Source organism: Sycon ciliatum, chromosome 1 (assembly GCF_964019385.1).
Source record: "Sycon ciliatum chromosome 1, ocSycCili1.1, whole genome shotgun sequence".
NCBI classification, from domain to species: Eukaryota; Metazoa; Porifera; class Calcarea; order Leucosolenida; family Sycettidae; genus Sycon; species Sycon ciliatum.
In genome coordinates this window covers 16042984-16063727 of record NC_088643.1, presented here as the reverse complement: position 1 = coordinate 16063727, position 20744 = coordinate 16042984, and the positions used below count along the sequence as shown (strand labels likewise).

Sequence of the window (20744 nt, the reverse complement as noted above, 5' to 3'; positions counted from 1 at the left end):
CCACGCACGCAACACTTGTGCACTTGAGTGCAGCACTACTGGTGATTGAATTCATGAGGTTGTACATCTGATCTCATGAATCACTTCATGAATCACATGAATTTCTTTTTCTAGTGATTATGGGTATGCACTGCATGTTACCCAGGTTACAGGAATTGAGCACGGCTGGTGCTGCGGACCCTGCACTGGGCAGTGAATGCGGCTCTGCTCTATTCCTGTGAGATTGGATTTACCGTAAATTACCGCTAGAGCACCCCAACTTGATTTTACAGCCATGGAAAGGGAAACCGTATGGCAGAGTGCAACGAAGTGTGTATGGTGTGACAACCTTAGTGTACCGAGGTCACACTGAGTGGGTTTTTGTGTGGAGCCCATGTCCGCTCGAAGGCACGGATTGACTGCAAAACGTGCAGTATGTGTACATGGTTCATGTCTTGTGACCCACAGACAGCAGACCACCTCCTCAATGCGCCCACGAAAGGAAGAGACGGTGGGGCGCTCTCGCGGTACTTTACGGTACATAAAACTGGCGACCACCACAATTACCACCACATCTCCCACTGGGAACTGCCTGCTCTTTCAAGGCCAAAAATACATGCATCCAGTAGACCTTGCTAGTTTGATTTCATATAGTCGACCAGATTTGAAATAACACCACCAGCACCACCAGTATTCGAGTGTAACAAGCGCAATGAAGAGAGCTTACAAGACACGAGTACATGACCGGCAAGAGAAAGTACACGCAGTGTTTGACACGGCAAATCCAACAAATCCGTACAACGTGTGTTCATTGACGAGGATAGCTACAGCCACTGTCATACTTCACGTATGTCCAGACCAAGAGAGCTATACTGTGGCTCGAATCATCTCTAATCATCCCTTATACTTCACATACAATGTACTCACATTGCATCCATGACTTCTATGCAAAATGCGATCTGTTCGTGCCAGTTCCGGCGCTGGTGAAGAAAGGTGGTGGCGCACGGAACGGACCTGGCTTTTCGAACCCAGGCCACTTGCCCAGCATGTTGTTCTCTCCCAGAGTCTGGTGCATCGCGAACGGATAGCCCCCTCTGTTTGGCACGGGCAGTGGCCGTGGTCCCGGGAAGCACGAATGCACCCTTCTCCTGGGCGGAGCAGGCTGTTTAGGACCGGCAGCATGCCTGGTGAATTCCTGCTCTAGTCTGCTGGTGGCACGATGCAGCGAGGCCAGTGCAGACTTCATGCCCGATTCCGTGGTGCTGCGATTGCGCAGCGTGTCTTGGTCGAACGGGTAAATCATCGCAAAGCTGCCATGCTGCAGGGTCGGGTGGTGGGCAGGCTGTCCGCGTGGCTGCCTCGGCATCATGACGGGATTGTCGAATCGAGTTGGCCGAAGGCAGACCTTCGGCGGCGGAGATTGTATCCGGCCGGGTGACACTGGTGCTGTCACGTGTGTTTGCCACTCGGGTAGCCATAGACCTTGATCTTGCGGGTGCTCGATGCTGGGAAGGTGAACGGGGCGCTTGATGGCCTTGGTGGCCTTGTAGGACGAAGACCGTCGGCGCTTGAATCTGTTTGCCTTTCGCCGGCGCGGCGGCAGAGGAGGAGGTTGAGGAGACGACGGTGTTGGCAGCAGCGGCTTCCCGCAGAACTCGTCGCCCGGCTTGAACTCCATCACTCGGATGAAGTCCTCGAGTAGAGGCACTTTCAGCGCGGTGTCGAGAGCACACGTGCGCTGCAGGGAAGGCACCAGGTTGACTTCCAACAGCCACGGCATGAGATGCTCGTCGATGAGGATATCGTAACCGAGCAGCTGCACACTGTTTGGCGCCGACGGTATGAACTTGGCCTGTTCGAGTAGAGTGCACACAACGATGCGGGAGACATGCTGCCACAGCATGCGATCGTCAATACCGTTGGCGAGAAAGTACTTCTGCAGCCGTGACAGCTTCCAGCGACAGTCATCACCCACTATGCTGCTTGGGAGTTGGCTGCCGATTGCTCGCCGGTTGATGGATGTGTTAGTTAAGTGTGCATGCACGCTCATTAGATCGTCCAGGCTGAACTTCTTCGTTGCAAACCGCACCAGACCCTCCTGGTAGATGTAAGCGCGTAGCGGTCGATAAGACGCCACTGCCACGTACAGGCGCAGGTCGAACTTGAAGCCACTGATGAGAAGGGGCCGGCAGACGTACATCTGTGCCACTACGGGGCGCACCAACGCTTGCCGAGATATCTGACTGTAGTTCAGAATAGCTATTCCTTTGCCTTGCGATGAGCTGGCCGGTTTGAGAATCCAAATTTCATCACCTTCCTTGTCCACTCGGTCATCTGCTTGCTCGAATATGCCCAAATTGCTGGCTATGGAGTCGAGGTATACGCCACCGCCAAGTGCAAAGCGCTCGTGGAACTCACGGAAATTATACGTGTCTCGCGGAAGAGCGAATGTTGGCGGAATGAATGAGAACATTATGCCATAGCGGCGTCGACACTCTGTGATGTGCACGCCAAGCTTGTCCTTGTGTGTTATGACATGCATGTCGCCGGGGAACTGGCTGATCCTCTGCCACGGCTTCAGCAGCCTGCGGTCGATGGGTGGATACGATCTGCAGTACAGCAGGTTCCAGTCCTTGCCCGGCTCATCACCATCACGCTTTCCCATCTGACCTGCACCATCCGCGCCTGCAGTAATGCTAACGCGTGCCTGATGCGACGTCAGCGTTCGCTTGCCGAAGCCTACCTTGTCCATGGCGTCCGTGAGTGAGCCGGGTATGTCCTGGCCGGCGCAGGTCAGCTCGCCCTCGACCGGCTGATACTGGCGCAGAATGGCCCGCGCCACGTCCGCCTTGCGCAGCGCCTCGTGCAGCTCCGGCCGCCGGTACACGTTGCTGTCGGGCGCCGGCAGCCAGTAGGTAACGGTGATGCCGTCGTCCATGCCCCATTGGTCCTGGCCATAGCCTGCTGTCTCGTCCACCACCCTGGTCGGCAGCAGCATTGCATCCCGTGCTCTAGTCCCATTTGCTCGCAGGGCCCTGGAGCAGGATTCAACACACCAAAAATGGTTCAGCCAGCATAACCAAACGTGTGTGAGCAGGAAGCAACACACCAAACATGGTTCAGCCAACATAACCAAACGTTTCTTATGCAGCAGGATAGAACACACGAAAAATGGTTCAGCCGACATAACCAATCGTTTCTTATCCAGCAGGATGCAACACACCAAAAATGGTTCAGCTAACGCAACCAAAGGGTTTGATACAAACATCGTGACGATAAAAATATTATAATAATGGACCACGTTGAGGGAAAAACTAGTCTGACCTTTCGAAATAGTGAAAATGTCACAAAATGGGTCCTTGGAATTTTGGCTGCAACTTGCAGCTAAGTTCAGGGCTCACCACGACCATACAAAATTCAAAAAGCGTCGACCACCATTTTGAAAACATGGCGATGCCGCCAAGGCCAGAGTTTGTGCAGTCATAGCGGCTACGCACCCGAGTTCATGCTCATCGATGTACAGCGATGTACAGTCTAGTCGTAAAATACCGGTATTTTACGACTCCCTGGTCTACTCTGTACAGCGAAGGGCCAGTGCCGAAGCGAATCTTGCTGTTTGATGTCGGGAAAGACACGCGGAGAAGACGTCCTTTCTCCAAGCCATCTTGGTCATTTTTCTCAATCCGCTGGTGGGTGTCGACCAAGATATGTCCGTGAGGTACTGGTGAACTTGAGTCCTGGCATCTACAAGAATTTGCCGCGCCTAGCTAACCAATGTTGTCAGTAGAACTCAGCGTTTCCTGATCGCGACTCGGCACACTCTTTTCTGTTTGGCCTCGCAGCTTTCACGCTGCGAGTAGGGAGTTTTCTGGTCACAAATGAATCCCTTAGTCATGACCATGATGAGAGGTGACTGGTTTGATCCCTGACTGGCATGAATCCTTAGCTTGAGTCAACACGAAGGTAAACTCTTCACTTGGAACGCTTGCTGTCTCCTCCGTCCTTTCTTGTTGCACTTGCAGATATGCGCACGGCTGCCAGTTTTTGTTGGTGCGCGCGGCAACGCACGGCCGACCTTGATGTCTTCAAAATAGTAGAACAGCGGTTCTCCTCGGCCGATTCTCACCATCGATAGCTCATTTTCAAGGTCTTGGAATTCTCTATCGGTTTACCGTCCCCGATTTCCAATTTTCTCTTCATTCACTTGTTCGCACGCCTTCGCGTTTGAATGATTTCGCCATCCGATCTCAGCCAAACGAAGGCCAAATCGAAAAATTCGAGACGGTAACCCTCCAAAGACACACCTTCTGAACACGAATCCACAATGGCCTAATGTCTAAAACCAACGAATACAGCCAAGCTCCACTCAGAAAACACCCCACAATTGCAAGAAACAGCCCGTTTTGCCGTGTGCTGATTGGTCAAATCCAAATGACCGCTATTGACGCTTTGTACGGTCGTGGTGAGCCCTGAAGTTACTTAGCATACAAACGCTGCACTCGCAACCAAAAATTCAAGGGACTTAATGTTTTTTGACTTTGTCCCCAACCATGCAAATGTATTTAACAAAGGAGGTTTCAGTCGTGACACAGCATGACATACCGTAGAATCCCGCAGATAAGCCCACCCGCGTATAAGCCCATGCCCGCGCATAAGCCCTGGGAAAGTTCGAACATCACAAGGCTTCGTCGTACAAGCCCATGGGCCTAAATTGTACCATGAGTCCATAAATTATGAACTCTTGGTCCTACCATGTACATGTATGATGATTGTACATGTACGTAGTACGAGTGTTAAGGGTTTTTTTTTTTTTTTTTTGTACATTTCAACACAATCATCGGTTGTTTTTGTTTGCACAGTGGCTTTCAGCAATGTACTTCTCACTTCATTGGCACTTTTCAATAGCACAATTTTGGTGTCGGCGTATAAGCCCATGCCCGCGTGTAAGCCCATGTTCTTGTATAAGCCCACCGAAATGTCCTTGTGAAACAGATAAGCCCATGGGCTTATCCGCGGGATTCTACGGTAATCATTCAACAAAAAAATGAACTCCAAAAAGTCCGAGGGATACTCATAACCAGGGAGTCGTAAAAGCCCGGGAGAGGACACGGATGCGCGCACGCGGACGATGTTTGCCTCGGCCAGAAAGTGAAGCACGCTAGGCCGGCGCGGCCGGATCTGCTCGATCCACGGCGCGGTGCTCGTCTTCAGGGCAGGGAGTCCTAAAATACCAATATTTTACAACTCGTTGTTGACACCATATCCGAAACTGGTGGCGAAGGAAGCATAAACATGATTGTGTGTCTGTCTGTCAGACTCAGTACACATGGTACAGGGGGTGGGGAGGCGTGTGTATGTGCACATGTGCTTGTACTTTTGTGTGTGTTTGTACAGTGTTTGTGTGTGCGCGTGTGTGCGCATTTTGTGCACAATTCCGTTATGAAGTACAAATTATAGGTTTACCTTTTGTACACTCGCCAAGACTTCGGTTAGATTCACTGAGAACCTTTCTGGCCAACCTGGAGGCTGAGCCTTCCATTTCCTAAACGGCTAAAGTCACCGCGTACTCAGTATACGAGTAGAAAAGTGTTGAAATTATCAAGATTTATAAATAACGACCTGCAACCATGTACAATGTAGATAGATAGATAGGGAACACACATTGATTGTTTTTAAAAGAATCCAGGCAATATCATGAATCATGGAACGAGTGCGTAATAATGCTCTATGTTGCGTTTTGACGATGCTGAAGGAAGGGAGCCGTTGCGATTCACTCACAACACACGCACAGAAGTCCACTCGACTGCAATTTCAGTGCAATTTCTGACACAAATTCATAACTCCACGAGTACGAGGAAGCTCAGCGGATCTCCACAAGAACTTTCGCCCATCACCTGCAATGGAATATGGGCTGTATGATACGACCAGCGACTAACACGGGAAGTGGCTTCATTTCCCACAAATCTCGTTTCATTCACAACCATTTGGCTGTAATTTCAGTGCAATTTCTGCCACAAATTCAACTCCACGAGTACGAGGAAGCTCAGCGGATCTCCACAAGAACTTTCGCCCATCAACTGCAATGGAATATGGGCTGTATGATACGACCAGCGGCTAACACGGGAAGTGGCGTCATTTTCCACAAATCTCGTTTCATTCACAACCACTTGACTGCAATTCAGTGCAATTCTGCCACAAATTCAACTCCACGAGTACGAGGAAGCTCAGCGGATCTCAACACGAACGTTCGCCCATCACCTGCAATGGAATATGGGCTGTATGATACGACCAGCGGCCAACACGGGAAGTGGCGTCATTTTCCACAAATCTCATTTCGTTCACCCCAACTCAAATAAAATTGAAGTACAATTAGGGATTTATCTTGCATTTCCATCGCCTCGGAATAATTAACTTCGATAAACTGAGAGAGAATGAGTGAAGCAGCTGGAAGAATTGAGGATGAAAATAGAGATCAGAAGACTCGACGGAGCAATCGTCTCCGTGCTCTAAGAGAAATCGGAGAATGTCCCAATTAGTATTTCAAGAAGACATCACAATTTTCGAAAATAATAATGTCCTTGCCTCGCAACACCGTTCCCTGGCAGCGTTCCCCGGCAGCGCGAGGCAAAGATGTTTTCTGGGAATGTGTGCCGTGTCCTCTCCCGGGCTTTTACGACTCCCTAGGCCCTGCTCATAACTGACTGCCCGAACAGCCGTGTGTGCAGTTTTGCCGCTACACGAGATATCCGATCCAAGCAGCCATTAGATGGAACACAGCCACAGGCTAATACAGTAATAGCAATAATCTTTTCAGTGCTTACTTTGTCAGTGACATGTTGACGGTCGATTTGTCGACTGTTGACCGACAGCGGGTAAACTTAGATTCCGGGTAGCGACTTGCTGTCCTAGCCGATGTTAGCTTCGGAGCTCCGATCCGAGCAAGTAATATTGGCTCTGCTTTCTCCACGTAGGACCACCGTCAATCTAGTCCGCTAGCCGCTATCGAATCGAATTTCCTGCTACGTACTCTATATTACTGCTTTCTTGTCTCAGCAAGAGTGTACAAGCGGCCGGATAACCATGCCGGAGGCGGAGAGAAATCTTTGCGGGCATGCAAGGGATTTTTAGGAAATCGAAATAGTCCATCGGCCAAGTCTCAAAATCGAAAGTGGTGATGCACTGAGCTTCCAACTAAACGCGACCATACCCAGCACGTAGAGAATATATCAGAGAACACTATTCCGTTTGTTGGACGTGCCGAATTCAGTCCAGGGCGTCGATACGAAGCGTTCTTCGTCGCCGAGTTTTTTACTGTGCGCTCCATTTGAGAGTGCGCAGAGTTCTGATCGAGAGTTTTTTGAGCAGATTTTCAAATTTTTGAGGCTGTCAGCTGACAGCTGTCAACCCTAAATCGCACTTAGTATGTGACAGGCAATAGGTTTTGGTGCCTCCGTATGCCTTCTAATAAGTTCTATCTTCCTTCGTTTCAATTCGCTGCTTCGCCCACCACCTCAGGAGGTGACAGCGTACCTGCACTAGTCAGCTCTCGCTAACCCTGTCTCTCTTTCTCCGTCTTAGCGCTCGTCATTCGTGTCCTTCTGCTGGGGCGAGCTTGATACTGTTGTGTCGTAGTTTTTAGGCAATAGTGGCTGTTGTTCGCGTGACGATCAGGATTTATGGAGAAAGACGACGACTCGCCAAGTTCCCATGCAGCCACAGACGGCGTAGCAATTCTTACCGCCAACCCTTCGAGCAACGGAACCGGCCTGAGTTGGAAATCGTGTCTGTGTAATTGTGCCACGATACGGATGAAACACACAGGCTCACATGTGACGAGATGAAGATAATCTCAACAGGCTGACAGAAATCCAACAGGCTCACGGGAACGCTGCAGTTATGGTCGGAGACGCGGAGTTATTTAGTCACTGGTAAATGTTGCATCGAGTGCTGTGTGCTCTAACACAATTGTAAAAATCATGAAAAAGCGAAAATAATGCAATGGTGGGGCTGAGTGGTGTTCTTTGGAGGAGACGTCGCTGTCTCAGTATTCAACGCCGGACCCTGTATTTCAAGTCTGTGGTCATGCTCGATCATAAGTTCCTGTATGGCTCCAGTGCCTTCTCAGCATTGTTGGCGGGTAAGCACCTGGATCGTGTCCAAGTACTGCGGCTCTGGTGGCTTGAGGGATGTACGGGTGCTCGCCGTGCACCCCTGCCGGCAATCTGCTAGTGAAGCTTGGTACCTACTGTGTCTGGGAGATTTTCATCCAGAAGCTGATCTTCCTAGGCTGGAGCTGCTGCTACTCCTGTGCTAGCCCTCAACCACTAGCGCTCCTACTCGGCTCCAGTGTGGGCCATTAACCACCCTGCCCGATTTCGCACTGTTGCTATTCCACACCGTCAGCATTTAACTCTGAGGTCAGACCTTGATCCCTCCCACCATATGCTATCTGTCTGTCTGCCTCTCTTTCACACACAGATGTGCGCGCATACACACACACATGCACACACAGTGACACAAACATACACATAGCCAACTTCTCTGTGTTTGGTGATCATCATCTGTTTTCTGATGTGCAAGATCACCTCTGATGCCGATTACTTCCTTGCTTAGACCCGGTCTGCTATTAGACCAGTCTGCTCTCCCTTCACTCGCTTGTAAATCCTACTTGGAGCAATAAGGTTGTGTCACTGCTCCTACTGATGTCATTGTTGTGAAAGCAATATGATCGCCATTGGTGGTAATTTTCCACCGTGCATGAATCATTAACAATCATCATCTATGTGTCACGGCCTAACCATCCTCGTAACTCCCCTCATCGTGACTAGTGCTGTACCGTTGAAACCTACTTTGCTTCAGTGTATATTCGCTCCAAAGCTCTTGTTTTGTTGCATAGTGATCTGACGCAGTGTGCTATAGCCTATCGGGTAATATGGATAAGATTAGTACAGTCGGCATCGCCTATCGAGTGACCAGGTACATGTATAAGGATACTACATGTATACCGGCTTAACGATATCGGAACACAAATAGCACTATGTGTGCAATATTCCTTTCTAAGCTCACGCTGTGCGGTGCAGATAGGTCATGTGTCGTTGCCAACTTGCCGCATGTGCATGTGCAGCAGGAAGACACCACATGTCGACTACTACTTATACTGTACAGCATTGTGTGCTTACATGCATCTACGGCCTTGTGGATGCAATTGAGTCTCACACACATGTACATGAAATATTGCGTGTAGTGTGGCATCAGTTAACATACAGTGGCTAAATATTTTTCTCGCAATAATGACCGTATTCACCACAAGTGTGTTTATGTCCAGAGCCAACTCAAGTCCTGTATTATTTATGACCATGACAACAAGACTTCCGGGCAGAAATTCTTCTATGACAGGCATGAACACTTGCCTTACAATTGTTCGTGATTGTACGAAGTACATATTCGCTGTTGCATCAATTTTGCACCATTTACATTGTAGTGCCACTAGTGGTATCACCTGCATGCGTATTGAGTCAAACAAGGTTACCTCTGTATAATTATGCTTATCGTGGCTATCAAGAGCTTCGATGCAAATTCCCAGCTGACGAATGGTGTCCAGCTTGTGTTCAGCTCAGCTGGCACTCACAACTCATAATAATTGCGTTCTAGACGCCAGATGAGATGTTTCAGCTACAATGTAGACACAACGTCCGTGTTCAAGAAAGCCGTCACTTCATCTTCTGTCCATCCTCAATAGCACGTTCAAGCAAATACATCTGAAACACAGTAGCGACAATCCGACAGCGGCGACACGCCGTCTTCTCCGAATGAGCTTCTACTGTTCTCATTCAGATTCCCCCAAAAATGTCAAAATAAATAATAGATTTCCACCAAGGTCGCTAGAATCTTGCGAACCGTCAACATGCAGGCATTTCAAGTGTTCGATCGTGCGTAGATTCTGCTCAGCGGCTCAAGAACATTCGCCAAGCGAAAAAAAGTCGATGAGAAAGATGTAATGGTGGACGAAATTACGAAAATCGGAAGAAGGTATTCGACCCAGTTCGACTATCCTGGACTGGATTGGCAACGTCCAACAAACGGATTCGTATTCTATGGGGTCTCATGAGCTAGTGTGCCAAAGGGCGTTTAGTTGGAGCTTCAGTGCATCACCTTCGCCGAAAGAGGCCCTTTCTGAGATTTGGCCGATGGACTAAAATGATTATGTGCGCGTTATCATTAGTGGTGTGCACGGCCGGGTAGTCGGGTAGGTCTACCCTTGCTCCCCGTGAGGACCTCGGCCGTCGGGTACAGAATCGTACCCGAAAACCCGAAGTCGCAGATGACATCATGTAGAAAGAGTAGACAGAGAGAGGTCTACAGTGCACGTGTACAAATAACTCACGCATGTCTACCCAGTGTGTAACATGTAAGTGAAGGGGCTGGTGTGCATTGTGGTCTTACCATGGAAACATAACCCGATCGGGTAGATCTACCCGCGCTACCCGTGGAAAACTACCCGGACCCGATACCCGAAGAAAATGCTACCCGGCTCAGCCCTAGTTATCATGTAGACCTCTCTCTCTCTATCGCTCGACACTTGACTGACTTAGAGAGAGAGCTCTACATGATAAGGCGCATATTTCCTAAAAATCCCTTGCATGCCCGCAAAGATTTCTCTCCGCCTCCGGCATGGTTATCCGGCCGCTTGTACTGGTATGTGTGGTCAACGACGGACTTGTTGGCGGCTGACCTACCCAAGACTGGCGATAGATAGAGCTTTCCATCCGTTCAACGAAGAACCAGTCTTGTCCATCGAGCTGAGCTGCACTGCGGTCTGCAGTGGCGCTACCATGGCTACAGTACTCGTAGAATCTACACCACCCTCCACAACCACATGTCCGCAGATCAACACCGTAAGTATTAGTTCGCGTAACCAAATCAACACCAGTCCTACTCTGGCTACACAGTATACATGGTATAGTACAGCCCCTTTCAACGATGCCTGCTTCTGTGGTGTGTGATCGCAAACAACAACAGTACTCAGCACTGTCTGTAGTGTAGGCTGTAGGGCCCAGTCAGTCATCATGGTCATCCGATCATGTAGCAGGTTTGCTGAAGCCATGATAAGGAATGAAGGCAGCAGAACTGAGCAGATGCGTGCACAACTGCACAATCACCATAATGCATGCTGATGGTCGATGGTCCGTCGACGTCACGTCCACACTCATACTTTGTCTTGTTGCCATTCGTGTGTCTGCTCCGGAACTATGGAAGGCGAGAGAGACTCAAGAGAGGTTATACGTTACCTGTTCGCGGACGAACTACATGGGGAAATGGGTATTCTCCATTGAAAGGCCTGCGTTCATTGGGTTTACCTTGGCTATGCACTATAATGTGAACCGTGATCATGGTGATAGTACTTAGTAGTGATGGTCATTGGTGATGTGTAATGAAGTTCTTCGTTGTCGTGTTTCGCAATAAAAGCGACAAAACGTCAAGTCAAAGCAAGTAATGTCATGTAGTTGCTCAGTCATCGAATCAGTTACACATCTGACAGACTAGACTATTCGTTGATTCTACACAACACTCAACAGTCACTGAGTCAGTACTAGTAGAGCTAGAAGCAGGAGTCAGAGAGCGCCATGGACGACACTTGCGCACTCACGTCACCACAGCCAGGGCGCAATCCATATCCACTGACGGTGACACACTTTGCCTTTGATCTGAGCCTGAGCTTCAGTTTGAAGTCTTTGCCCCTGGCTGGTTCTTCTGTCGCCCATGACTTTTGCCACAATCCTTTTTTCTTTTCTTTCGCAGCAGTTGCTAAAACAAACGACGTTGTTGTACCTGCGAAGTGGAAGGCCGTCGTCTGTTCTTCTTGTCCGCTAAACCATTCATTGGGCACTGACCTGTGAGTAAGGGTCGTGACACGCGCGATCGCCAGCTGGTTGGGCAACTGGCCTCAACGCTCATGTTGGAGAGAGATTTTCCCCTTTCAAGCGTGCTTTCTCGTACTCTAAACTAACTACGTTTTTGGGAAATAGCGAGCTAGGAGCACTTCTGCCACTTCGAATCCGCGATCCAAGATAGACTTGGCCGCGAATCATTCTATTTGTAGCTTTGTGGTAGCGGACAGCAGGGATGCCTGCAGGCGGCAAGAAAGGACGCTATGCAAGAGTTCCAACGGTAGAGTACCCTCCTCAGGCTGGAGAGTTGCACGGACATCGGCTCGATGATGGCGCCGACCTGGAAATGAAAGAACTTCACGTTGATGCAGATGCCGATGACGACCACGCCGAGCCTCCAGTGGCCGGCGACTCGTGGGATCTGCTTCGTAAATCGCGCGACAAGTCCGCAGGAGAGGCTCCAATCTATCCCACGGCGCCGCCAAAGAAAGGAAACTGCAAACTAGCTGCCGCACTGCTCACGGTTATTGTCGCTGGGGCATTCCTGGCCATCCAGATCTGGGCTATTTATCACGAGAAGGCCGATGGTGGAAATACCAAGAACAATGCCACGAGCAGCAGCAGCACAGGTCCTGTAATTAGCCCGACCAGCACAAGTGCGAACGAAGGGCTTAGCCAAAGCCCCTTTCTCCTCAGTGGCCCGTTGAGACAGGGGCTCTCGAAGTCGAAGTGTCAGAGTGCGGAGTACGTGCAACGCGTACAATCCCTGTACAGCGGCAGCAGTAACGGCCGAGACATCAGCTGGTCCACCACGCCGCATCCCGGTCTGCTCTCGGAGAGTGCGGTGCGGCTGATCGATGTCAACCAAGATGGCGTGCTGGACATGATTGTTGGTGTTGGACTCATGGGTAACGATGTACTGATGCCGGAGAGCAATGCGTCGTGTCCAATACTGGGATTGAATCCTTGCGGAGGCGCCGTATTCGCGCTGGACGGCCGAAGCGGGGATACGATTTGGAAGCACGGGATGAAACAGGAGGTTTTCTCCGTCATCTGCGGCCTCCTGGATGGAAACGGCGACGGGCAAATGGATTGCCTGTTGTCCGGGCGCTTCTCGCAGCTGGAGCTGATCGACGCACGCACTGGCAACACGCTGTGGAGCTCCTTCGACTACCTGGGCGCGTTCAAGATCTCCAACCTCTACATGCCGAGCGTGGTGGACGACGTGGATGACGATGGCGTGTCTGACGTGGTGGTGGCGCAAGGCGGGGACTCGCGCGCCTCGCCCTGGGAGGTGTGCCGTCATCCCGGCGACGTCCGCGTCATCTCCGGCGCCACCGGCCGCCCGATCGGCGAGGGCATATCGGTACCGGAGGGTCGCGAGACCTACATGTCACCGGTGGTGTTCACACCGCCCAGCGGCGAGCGCATCGTGCTCTTCGGCAGCGGCGGAGAGTCGATCAACGGCTCTCTGTGGGCAATTCGCCTCAAGGACCTCGTGTCCAGGTCGCGCGGAAAACGCGTGAAGAAGTGGTCGTGGCTGGGCAAGCAGTCGGAGGACGCGGTCAGCCCGGGCGCGGTGCGCGTGATCGAGGGCGTCGGCCGCGGCGTTGCCGTGCCGCCCATCTTTGCCGAGATGACGGGCGACGACCAGCAGGACATCCTGGTGTCGGTGTTCGACGGCACACTCATGCTGATCGATGGCAAGACGGAGAAGGTTGTGTGGAAGCGTACTAGTCCAGGGTATGAGTTCTACAGGTAAGACCTTTGTTTGGTTGTTTTTGATTTACTAGTAGTTTAGTTCGTTGCCTCAACAGTACCATGCACAACTTTAAAGTGGGTCGAACAGGAAACACAATACATGTACAGGTCGTCCCTCGTTAATACATAATCTCTGGGACTTGAGAAATGTTATGTATTAACGGGGTTATGTACTAAACGAAAGTGTACGTAACTTGCTTGTGTACCAGAAATTTTCACTTTTTTCAACTGTTCTGAGTGTTTCTGGCTACCATGGCTAGGGAGTGAGATATTCTTGATTCCCTCGATATAACATAAAAAATTATGTTATAACGGTCACAGTCAGCAAAGATTCTACAGTTTACGTGATACACGTCCAGCCGCGCCTGTACAGTCACTCGGAAAAACAGAGCTTTGTCGGTTTGTGATGTGCGCTCTGATTTCTGAGCAAATTGCGTCCACAATTAGGCCAAAAGACCAACCAATTATGTACTATTAAGGTAGGTGGCATGCGGGTACGGAGAAATGTTATGTACTAACGGGGTTTATGTACTAACCGGACTCGTATTAACGGGGGACGACCTGTGTAACTGAGGGGCATCAGAAAGGGACGTGCTATGCACTTCAAATATAGAGCTGCTCAAAGGAAGCCGGTCGCGTGAGTAAGGTTTGCGCCTTGCACCATTCCGTAGCCCACCTGTTCGCAGGTCTAGGGCTGCGCAACGCCCGGGGCGCACTAGAGCGACTCGACTAGATTTCATTGAGCAGTACTACTGTACTTCCTATGGAAAGTACACTTTGCTGTGAAGGTTGATGCCTTCTGTGACTCAGACCACTGAATGCATCAAAATATGAGTTCTTATTACTGGAGATTGGCAAGATGAATTTCGCATTCGAGTTGGCACTCCAATGATGGATGAACTCAGTGATGAAACTCACATTGTGGTGAGCATTAGCAAGCAGTGTGTAATTGTCACCGGCAATTGCGGTGCTATTGCTGAAATGTGACTCTTCTGTGTGTGTGTGTGTGTGTGTGTGTGTGTGTGTGTGTGTGTGTGTGTGTGTGTGTGTGTGTGTACTTGCTGCATGCACGCAGCTCCCCCACCATTGGCCGCTTCAACAACGACTCGACGCCGGACGTGCTGGTGCAGATGAACCAGGGCCAGTGGTTCACGATGAGCTACAACCATTCAGTCATGCTGATGCTGGACGGGCGCACCGGTGAGGTGCTGTGGCAGATGAGAACGGTGATCGCCGGCACCCGATCGCCGTTGGTGCTTCGGCGCGGCGCCGACGACCCGCGCGGCGACGTCTTCCTCTTCTGGATAGCCGGCAGACGGGTGTGGAAGGGCACGAAGATCATTGCTGACGACTGCGCCGCTTGTCCGAACGACGGCAGTAAGAAGAGGAAAAGGCGAAACGCTGGTGTTGCTGCCGATAGAGGTCGGCGTGGAGCTGTGGACACATCGGCCGGCATGGGACAGTTTGTGGCCGAGCACGAGGAGCATCGGCGCGACAAACGACACGCCGGGCATCAGGACGAGTCGTACGTGCCCCCGGACGGCGTGACGTGCACCGCCGAGCAGAGGCGAGAAGGCCAGCGCATCCGCAACATCTCCTTCGCCACCGTCGCCACCACCGCCAAGGAAAGGGGAGTTGGCTACAGGCAGGCCGGGTGCGACGTGGACGAGAGCGTGTACGACTTTGAGACGTTCGTCGTGGACCATGATCACCGGTGCAGTCCAATCAGACTGGACGACTTCACGCAGAAAAGCATCACTTACGGTTAGTGCGCATGAAACGATCGGGTGCTGACCAAAGGGGAATAGGAATTAGGCCGCTTGGATGGGTCTAGTTGCACGGATTGCTGTAAACAAATTAAACGCTGCTTCGCTCAAGGACTGTGTAAGCACATGCATTACACCACCGTAACCATGGTAAATTGTAGTACTAAATTCCCTTGTGCAAGCTAGTCTTCTATGGTCCCGGATGTGTCGACTCGACAGAGCTGTGTTTTTGAAGACTGAGCTTTCTCCTCATTTACTTTAAAAGTAAATGAAGAGAATTCTTAGTGTAAAATAGAAGATAACACGTGGGAGCGAGTTATGAAGCAACTGTATCTGAGTTAGAATGCTTAGTCCACAATATAGAACTTTTTAGTATGCCGAATGATCGTAGTAATACATGAAACTCAGAGTTGCGACACAGCTTCCAATCTCTCTCTTTTGTAGAATACACTAAAACTCCTCTTTTGTAATGCAGTCCACTGGGGGGGGGGGGGGGGGGGGGGGGGGGTAGCAACCGTTGTGAGTTCCCTGAGAACGGACACGAAAATATACTCCTTTTCTATGCTGGAAGGGGTTGTCAACACATCTCTGTGCACAAAATTAGAGCACCCCGTGTGTGTGCATTTGGCCTTGTTTGACCGGCAGGTGCTGTCAAGAAGATGTACCAGCATGATCCGACCTGGCGGACGTACGTTCAGCTGATGAAGGAGCAGCGCCATAAGCAGCAGCACGAGGATGATCACTCTGCATCGCAGCAACAGGAGAACACTGAATTGCAGTTCGAGCAGGAGAACGCTGAATCACAAGAGAACACTGGGTCGCAGCCTGCACAGGAGAACACTGAGTCGCAGTTAGATCGGGAAGAGTCCGAGTCGCGACCGGCTCGCCATAGTGAGGACGAGCACGTCGAGGAAGAGAACGATATCGAGCATGTGGACATGATAGCGTCTATGGACGCCAGGACGAATTTCGCCACAGTTCCCAGCGATGACCCACGCTTGTGTGCCATGATGCGTCCGCAGCTGATGGGCTCGGCAGCGCTGGGCGATTTGGACCGAGACGGTAGGTATGAAGTACTGATGCCGACAAGCCACCTTGCCATGGTCATCGACAAGCGCGGTAGCTATGTGCGCAACGAGGGCATGACATCATTCCAGGCGCGTTCCCTCTTCCACGGCGGTAAGATGACGATGATGAGTCACTGTGATCCCGGCGGCAAGGGAAGGGAAATCCCCCTCGACGATCCCGCCATGATTCACGTCGACAGTATCAAGCCGGCGTGGGCACAGCCATGGCAGGGTTACCACGGCACATGCGGGACGAGCGACGCTTCTTCCCTGCCCTGCTGTGACTCAGTGTGATTGCGAAGTCGGATCATCACTGACACGCTGCTGCGGTTACTTGCGCATTGCAGTGTCAGAGATCGACGCTTCTTCCCTGCCCTGCTGTGAATCTGTGTGATTGCGAGTCGGATCATCACTGACAAGCTGCAGCGGCTACTTGCGCATTGCCGTGTCAGAGAGCCACGCTTTATATTGTAAAGAGTGCATAACCACCTCTTGATAATGATGACAGCCGGGCAGAGATGCTCTCCGTGACGTTGAGAGCAAGGAACAACGACTGTCTTCCGCTGTGCAGCCGCTGTATGTCACTTGAACATGATGAGAGTGCACACTTCTTGAAAGCGGTGCATAGAGTACATGCCTTCGAATGACACACTTGCTTTTGACTATTGATTATATTCGGTGGATTTTTTCCTACATTTCATGAATTTTATGAAGGTTCAGATTGTGAAATTTTATCCTAAAAATAAAAACTACACAAAAAAAGTGAAAACGGTATCACAGCCAGGTAGAGTGGAAGTAGAGAGCACCAGATTCAAGTCCTGCTTGGAAAGGGAAGGAGTTTTCTAACCATACGTGCTGAGACCCAGAGGTTATTGGAAACTCGTGGCACAACATGGATGCAGTGCGTATGGTGTTCTGTCTTTGACCACTTTGTGGCGGGTCAGATTTATTCGTAGTACACTCAGACCTCGCTTATCCGGTCCTCCTTTATCCGGATCCCTCGCAAATCCGGAAGAAAATCATTGGTTACCGATTTACAGCATAATTATGTCATGCATACATACAGTATGTGCGTTCGGTTATCCGGTTCCCTCGTCTATCCGGATATTTTTGTGGAAAACGGATGTGTGCGGTTATGCGAGGTCTGACTGTGCGTACTTTGAGTGCACTGTCCAAGATACTGCACACGCATTGTGACGTAATGGTTGTAGAGAAAATCATGCTACATACAACAGTCACGTGATTACACATGGTCCAGCGGATGTTCTGATGCACAGTATTTTCATTGTAGCAATACTGTATACACCAGGGAGTCGTAAAATACCGGTATTTTACGACTCCCTGGTGTACACGCTGCCATTTTTGTATTGCCAGCCACATCTCAACAAGTGCCCATAAGGCCATGGTAAAAATTATCTTTGATTCTCAAGTACGCGCGCACCGATTTTTGGCGGCGCACCGATTTTTGGCGGCGCACCGACGATTTTTTTTATTTCTATGCATGCATATGCGCATATGCGCACATGAAAACGGTCAATGCGAAACAAATGGAAAGGCATGAATCAGGGAGTAGTAAAATACCGGTATTTATCTACTCCCTGGCCTGAATAATAAAATAATTATATGAACCTGTGACGTACATACATAGTGTGTGACCCTATCTTCGGAAATAAAAAATTATGGGAAATAAAATAAAAAATCGCTCGCTCGCACCGATTTTCACAGGCTCATGACCTGAGAATCAACTTTATTTTTTACCATGGCCTAAATACGGCGTACACTCCCATCCCGACATAAACACGTCATGGAACACACTGGGGAATTTCCCACGGATGCTGCGTCCCAGTCTCCTCAGACATTCGACATCAGTTGACTGCGTGCCAAGACCGATGATCTGACAAAACATACTGGCAAGGATTACTAGTACTTTCTTTAGGATGTGGGCTACTACCAGGGAGTCGTAAAATACCGGTATTTTACGACTCCCTGACTACTACGGATCGATGGACGCTGGAAACTAAAACCAACATAGGTTACTGGTACATGTGCATGCACCAGCCACGACAAAAAAAAACAGTCGAGCAGCTCAATCCGGTGCTTGGCAACAGGTCCAGCTACGCATACACACACACACACACACCCACACGCGTGCACCCACACACACACGCGGGCACGCACACACACACACACACACACACATATAAAACACACACACAATCAAATGCACACAGTGGTTGCAGAGAGCATTGCAACGAAACTCTGACGTAACAAGTAGCCATAACGAGCAGGTGAAACCATATGAACGACAGAAAGAACTAAAAAAAAGCAAGTAAAAATAACACCAGGTACAGGACAACAACGCACAATAAAGCTGAGATCGGAGCATGCGTAGAGAGGATAAAACACACCCAAACAGGTACCACCAAACAAAAACAGCAATGGAAACATGGACCGGGTTAGAAAATATTTTTTAAAGAAAAAGAAGGCCAGAGAGTGCCGCACACTTACACGTACACAACGGATGAACGTGCTATAACAGCAGTATACTACTACTACTACTTGCATACACTACACAGAATAGACACAGACAGCACTAAAAATAATTAAAAATATAAACAGCCAGCTGTCTGGAAAAAAGGAACTGTTGACAAGTTGAGAGAAAAGCAACAAAAAATGTGTTCTGAACAAAAGGTATACGGCAAGTAGTGAGTATCCTCACCGCAGACAACTACTTCCACGACGACCGCTATCATATCCAGGCAAATAAAATTCCGCACCAGTCATAGTCATTGCTTAGAGGCAGCCTGCTTGAGCTGAGACCAGAAAAGGTACTCGGAGCGCAGGGCCTCCCGCCTAGCCAGCCTATTGGCTCGCCGACATGCTGTTGTGCGCAGCACGCCACTGTCCTTATGCTTGAGACCAAAGGACAAGTAGCGCTGTGCACGGCGAATTTTATAAACCAGGTCACTAGACTCGTCCTCATCCGAGCTGGTCATGAGCTCTTGAGGTATATCAGAACTGTCGGGCACATGCATAGCTGCAGACGACAGCTCCGATTTAATCAGCACATCATTTGAGGACACCTCTGATTTACCCAACACAACGTCCGAGGGCAGATTTGATTTACTCAGCACAGCGTCCAATGGCGCCTTAGATTTATTCAGCACAGCTTCTGAGCGCGGCTTTGATTTATTCAGCACAGCGCCGGAGGACAGAACTCCATTTCGGCTCTGCCGTTTACGCTGCGTGCTATGACGAAGATCTGCATCATGTGATACCGATGACCGAGCTGAGGGCGCAGGTGGAGAACGATTCCCGGCTAACACCACGGCAGGCGGGTTCCGTTCGCTCGTGCCAACTAGGACGGGTTGCGAGCCTCCATCAGGGACTACGCCGGCACCGGCGTACTGCTGTGACTCCAAACTCTGAGCATCAAACGGGTTGGAATCTGGTTCGGCTGAGCCACTCCGGTCGCGAAGACTGGCGGCTGAGTGAGAAGAGGTGCGTTCGGCAGTGGACGCCCCACTGCTGACAAGAACGTCTGCACTGTTGCCGGACGCGTTGTGATCGACAGCGCGCGCAAACGCCGGCACTGCGCTGCCCATCAGGGAGAAGTGCCGTCCGTCGAACGGGTTGCTGCCCAGCACTGCCCGGCTGCCATTGCCATCATCACCATCATCATCACCCTCATCACCAGCCTCACAGCTATCCGGCACAAGGTCAGACTCCACGTCCACATCCATGACTTCTTCTTGGTGCGAGATACTTTCTTCAGCAGGTGCACCACCGCCAGCAGCAGCAGCAGCAGTGGCTGGCACTACGCTGGTGATTTCCAGTGAAGACTGGACTATCTCGGGCGAGTCTGGGACAGTAGCGGACGCACCGGACGAGAAGAGGACGGGCGTACTCCGACTACTAGCTTTGGCGTCGGTCTTCGTACCACTCGCCGGCAAGTCCCTTGCAGAAACCGCCCTACCACTGGACTGTGCCTGTTCAGTGTTCTTCTGGGGTGTAGGGCGCTTAAGTGGGGAGCGGCTATTGTGATGAGGCAGCCTTTTCAATGAGCTCACGGCCGGAGGCGCACTGCTTCTCTCGTCATTGTCGGAGGAGTCTGAATCAATGAGATGACGACGGGCACTAGCCTCAGTGCGCGCTGCCGCGCCAAGCCTCGCCTCACTAGCGCGGACTCTCTCCTGGGTCAGCTCCTTTTCCTCCCGCCGCCGTTTCGCTCTGCGGTACGTCGGGCGCACCGGCAGCTGCGGCAGCTTCTGGCTGGGCGAGTC

The 20744-nt window shown here is 50.7% G+C and overlaps 2 protein-coding genes across 2 annotated transcripts; one reads left to right on the top strand and one right to left on the bottom strand.

The window, feature by feature from the left end:
• Window positions 1-563: 563 nt before the first annotated feature.
• Window positions 564-7289, bottom strand: LOC135815086 (probable tubulin polyglutamylase TTLL2). Its single transcript, XM_065328326.1, has 2 exons — window positions 6801-7289; window positions 564-3014 (listed from the first exon to the last, which is right to left on the bottom strand). The coding sequence occupies exons 1-2, from the start codon at window positions 6812-6814 to the stop codon at window positions 923-925; spliced, it is 2106 nt and encodes a 701-aa protein (XP_065184398.1). The 5' UTR covers window positions 6815-7289; the 3' UTR covers window positions 564-922.
• A 4298-nt stretch (window positions 7290-11587) lies between these two features.
• On the top strand, window positions 11588-17543 carry LOC135815076 (uncharacterized). The gene is made up of 3 exons (XM_065328315.1): window positions 11588-13625; window positions 14704-15392; window positions 16040-17543. The coding sequence occupies exons 1-3, from the start codon at window positions 12103-12105 to the stop codon at window positions 16753-16755; spliced, it is 2928 nt and encodes a 975-aa protein (XP_065184387.1). The 5' UTR covers window positions 11588-12102; the 3' UTR covers window positions 16756-17543.
• The last annotated feature ends 3201 nt before the right edge of the window (window positions 17544-20744 follow it).

Bases quoted from the DNA above. Each gene is read 5' to 3' on its own strand.
- LOC135815076 (XM_065328315.1), top strand. From the start codon at position 12,103: ATGCCTGCAGGCGGCAAGAAAGGACGCTATGCAAGAGTTCCAACGGTA. The intron at 13,626-14,703 runs GTAAGACCTTTG...GCATGCACGCAG, and splicing joins CCAGGGTATGAGTTCTACAG to CTCCCCCACCATTGGCCGCT. The intron at 15,393-16,039 runs GTTAGTGCGCAT...TTTGACCGGCAG, and splicing joins GCAGAAAAGCATCACTTACG to GTGCTGTCAAGAAGATGTAC.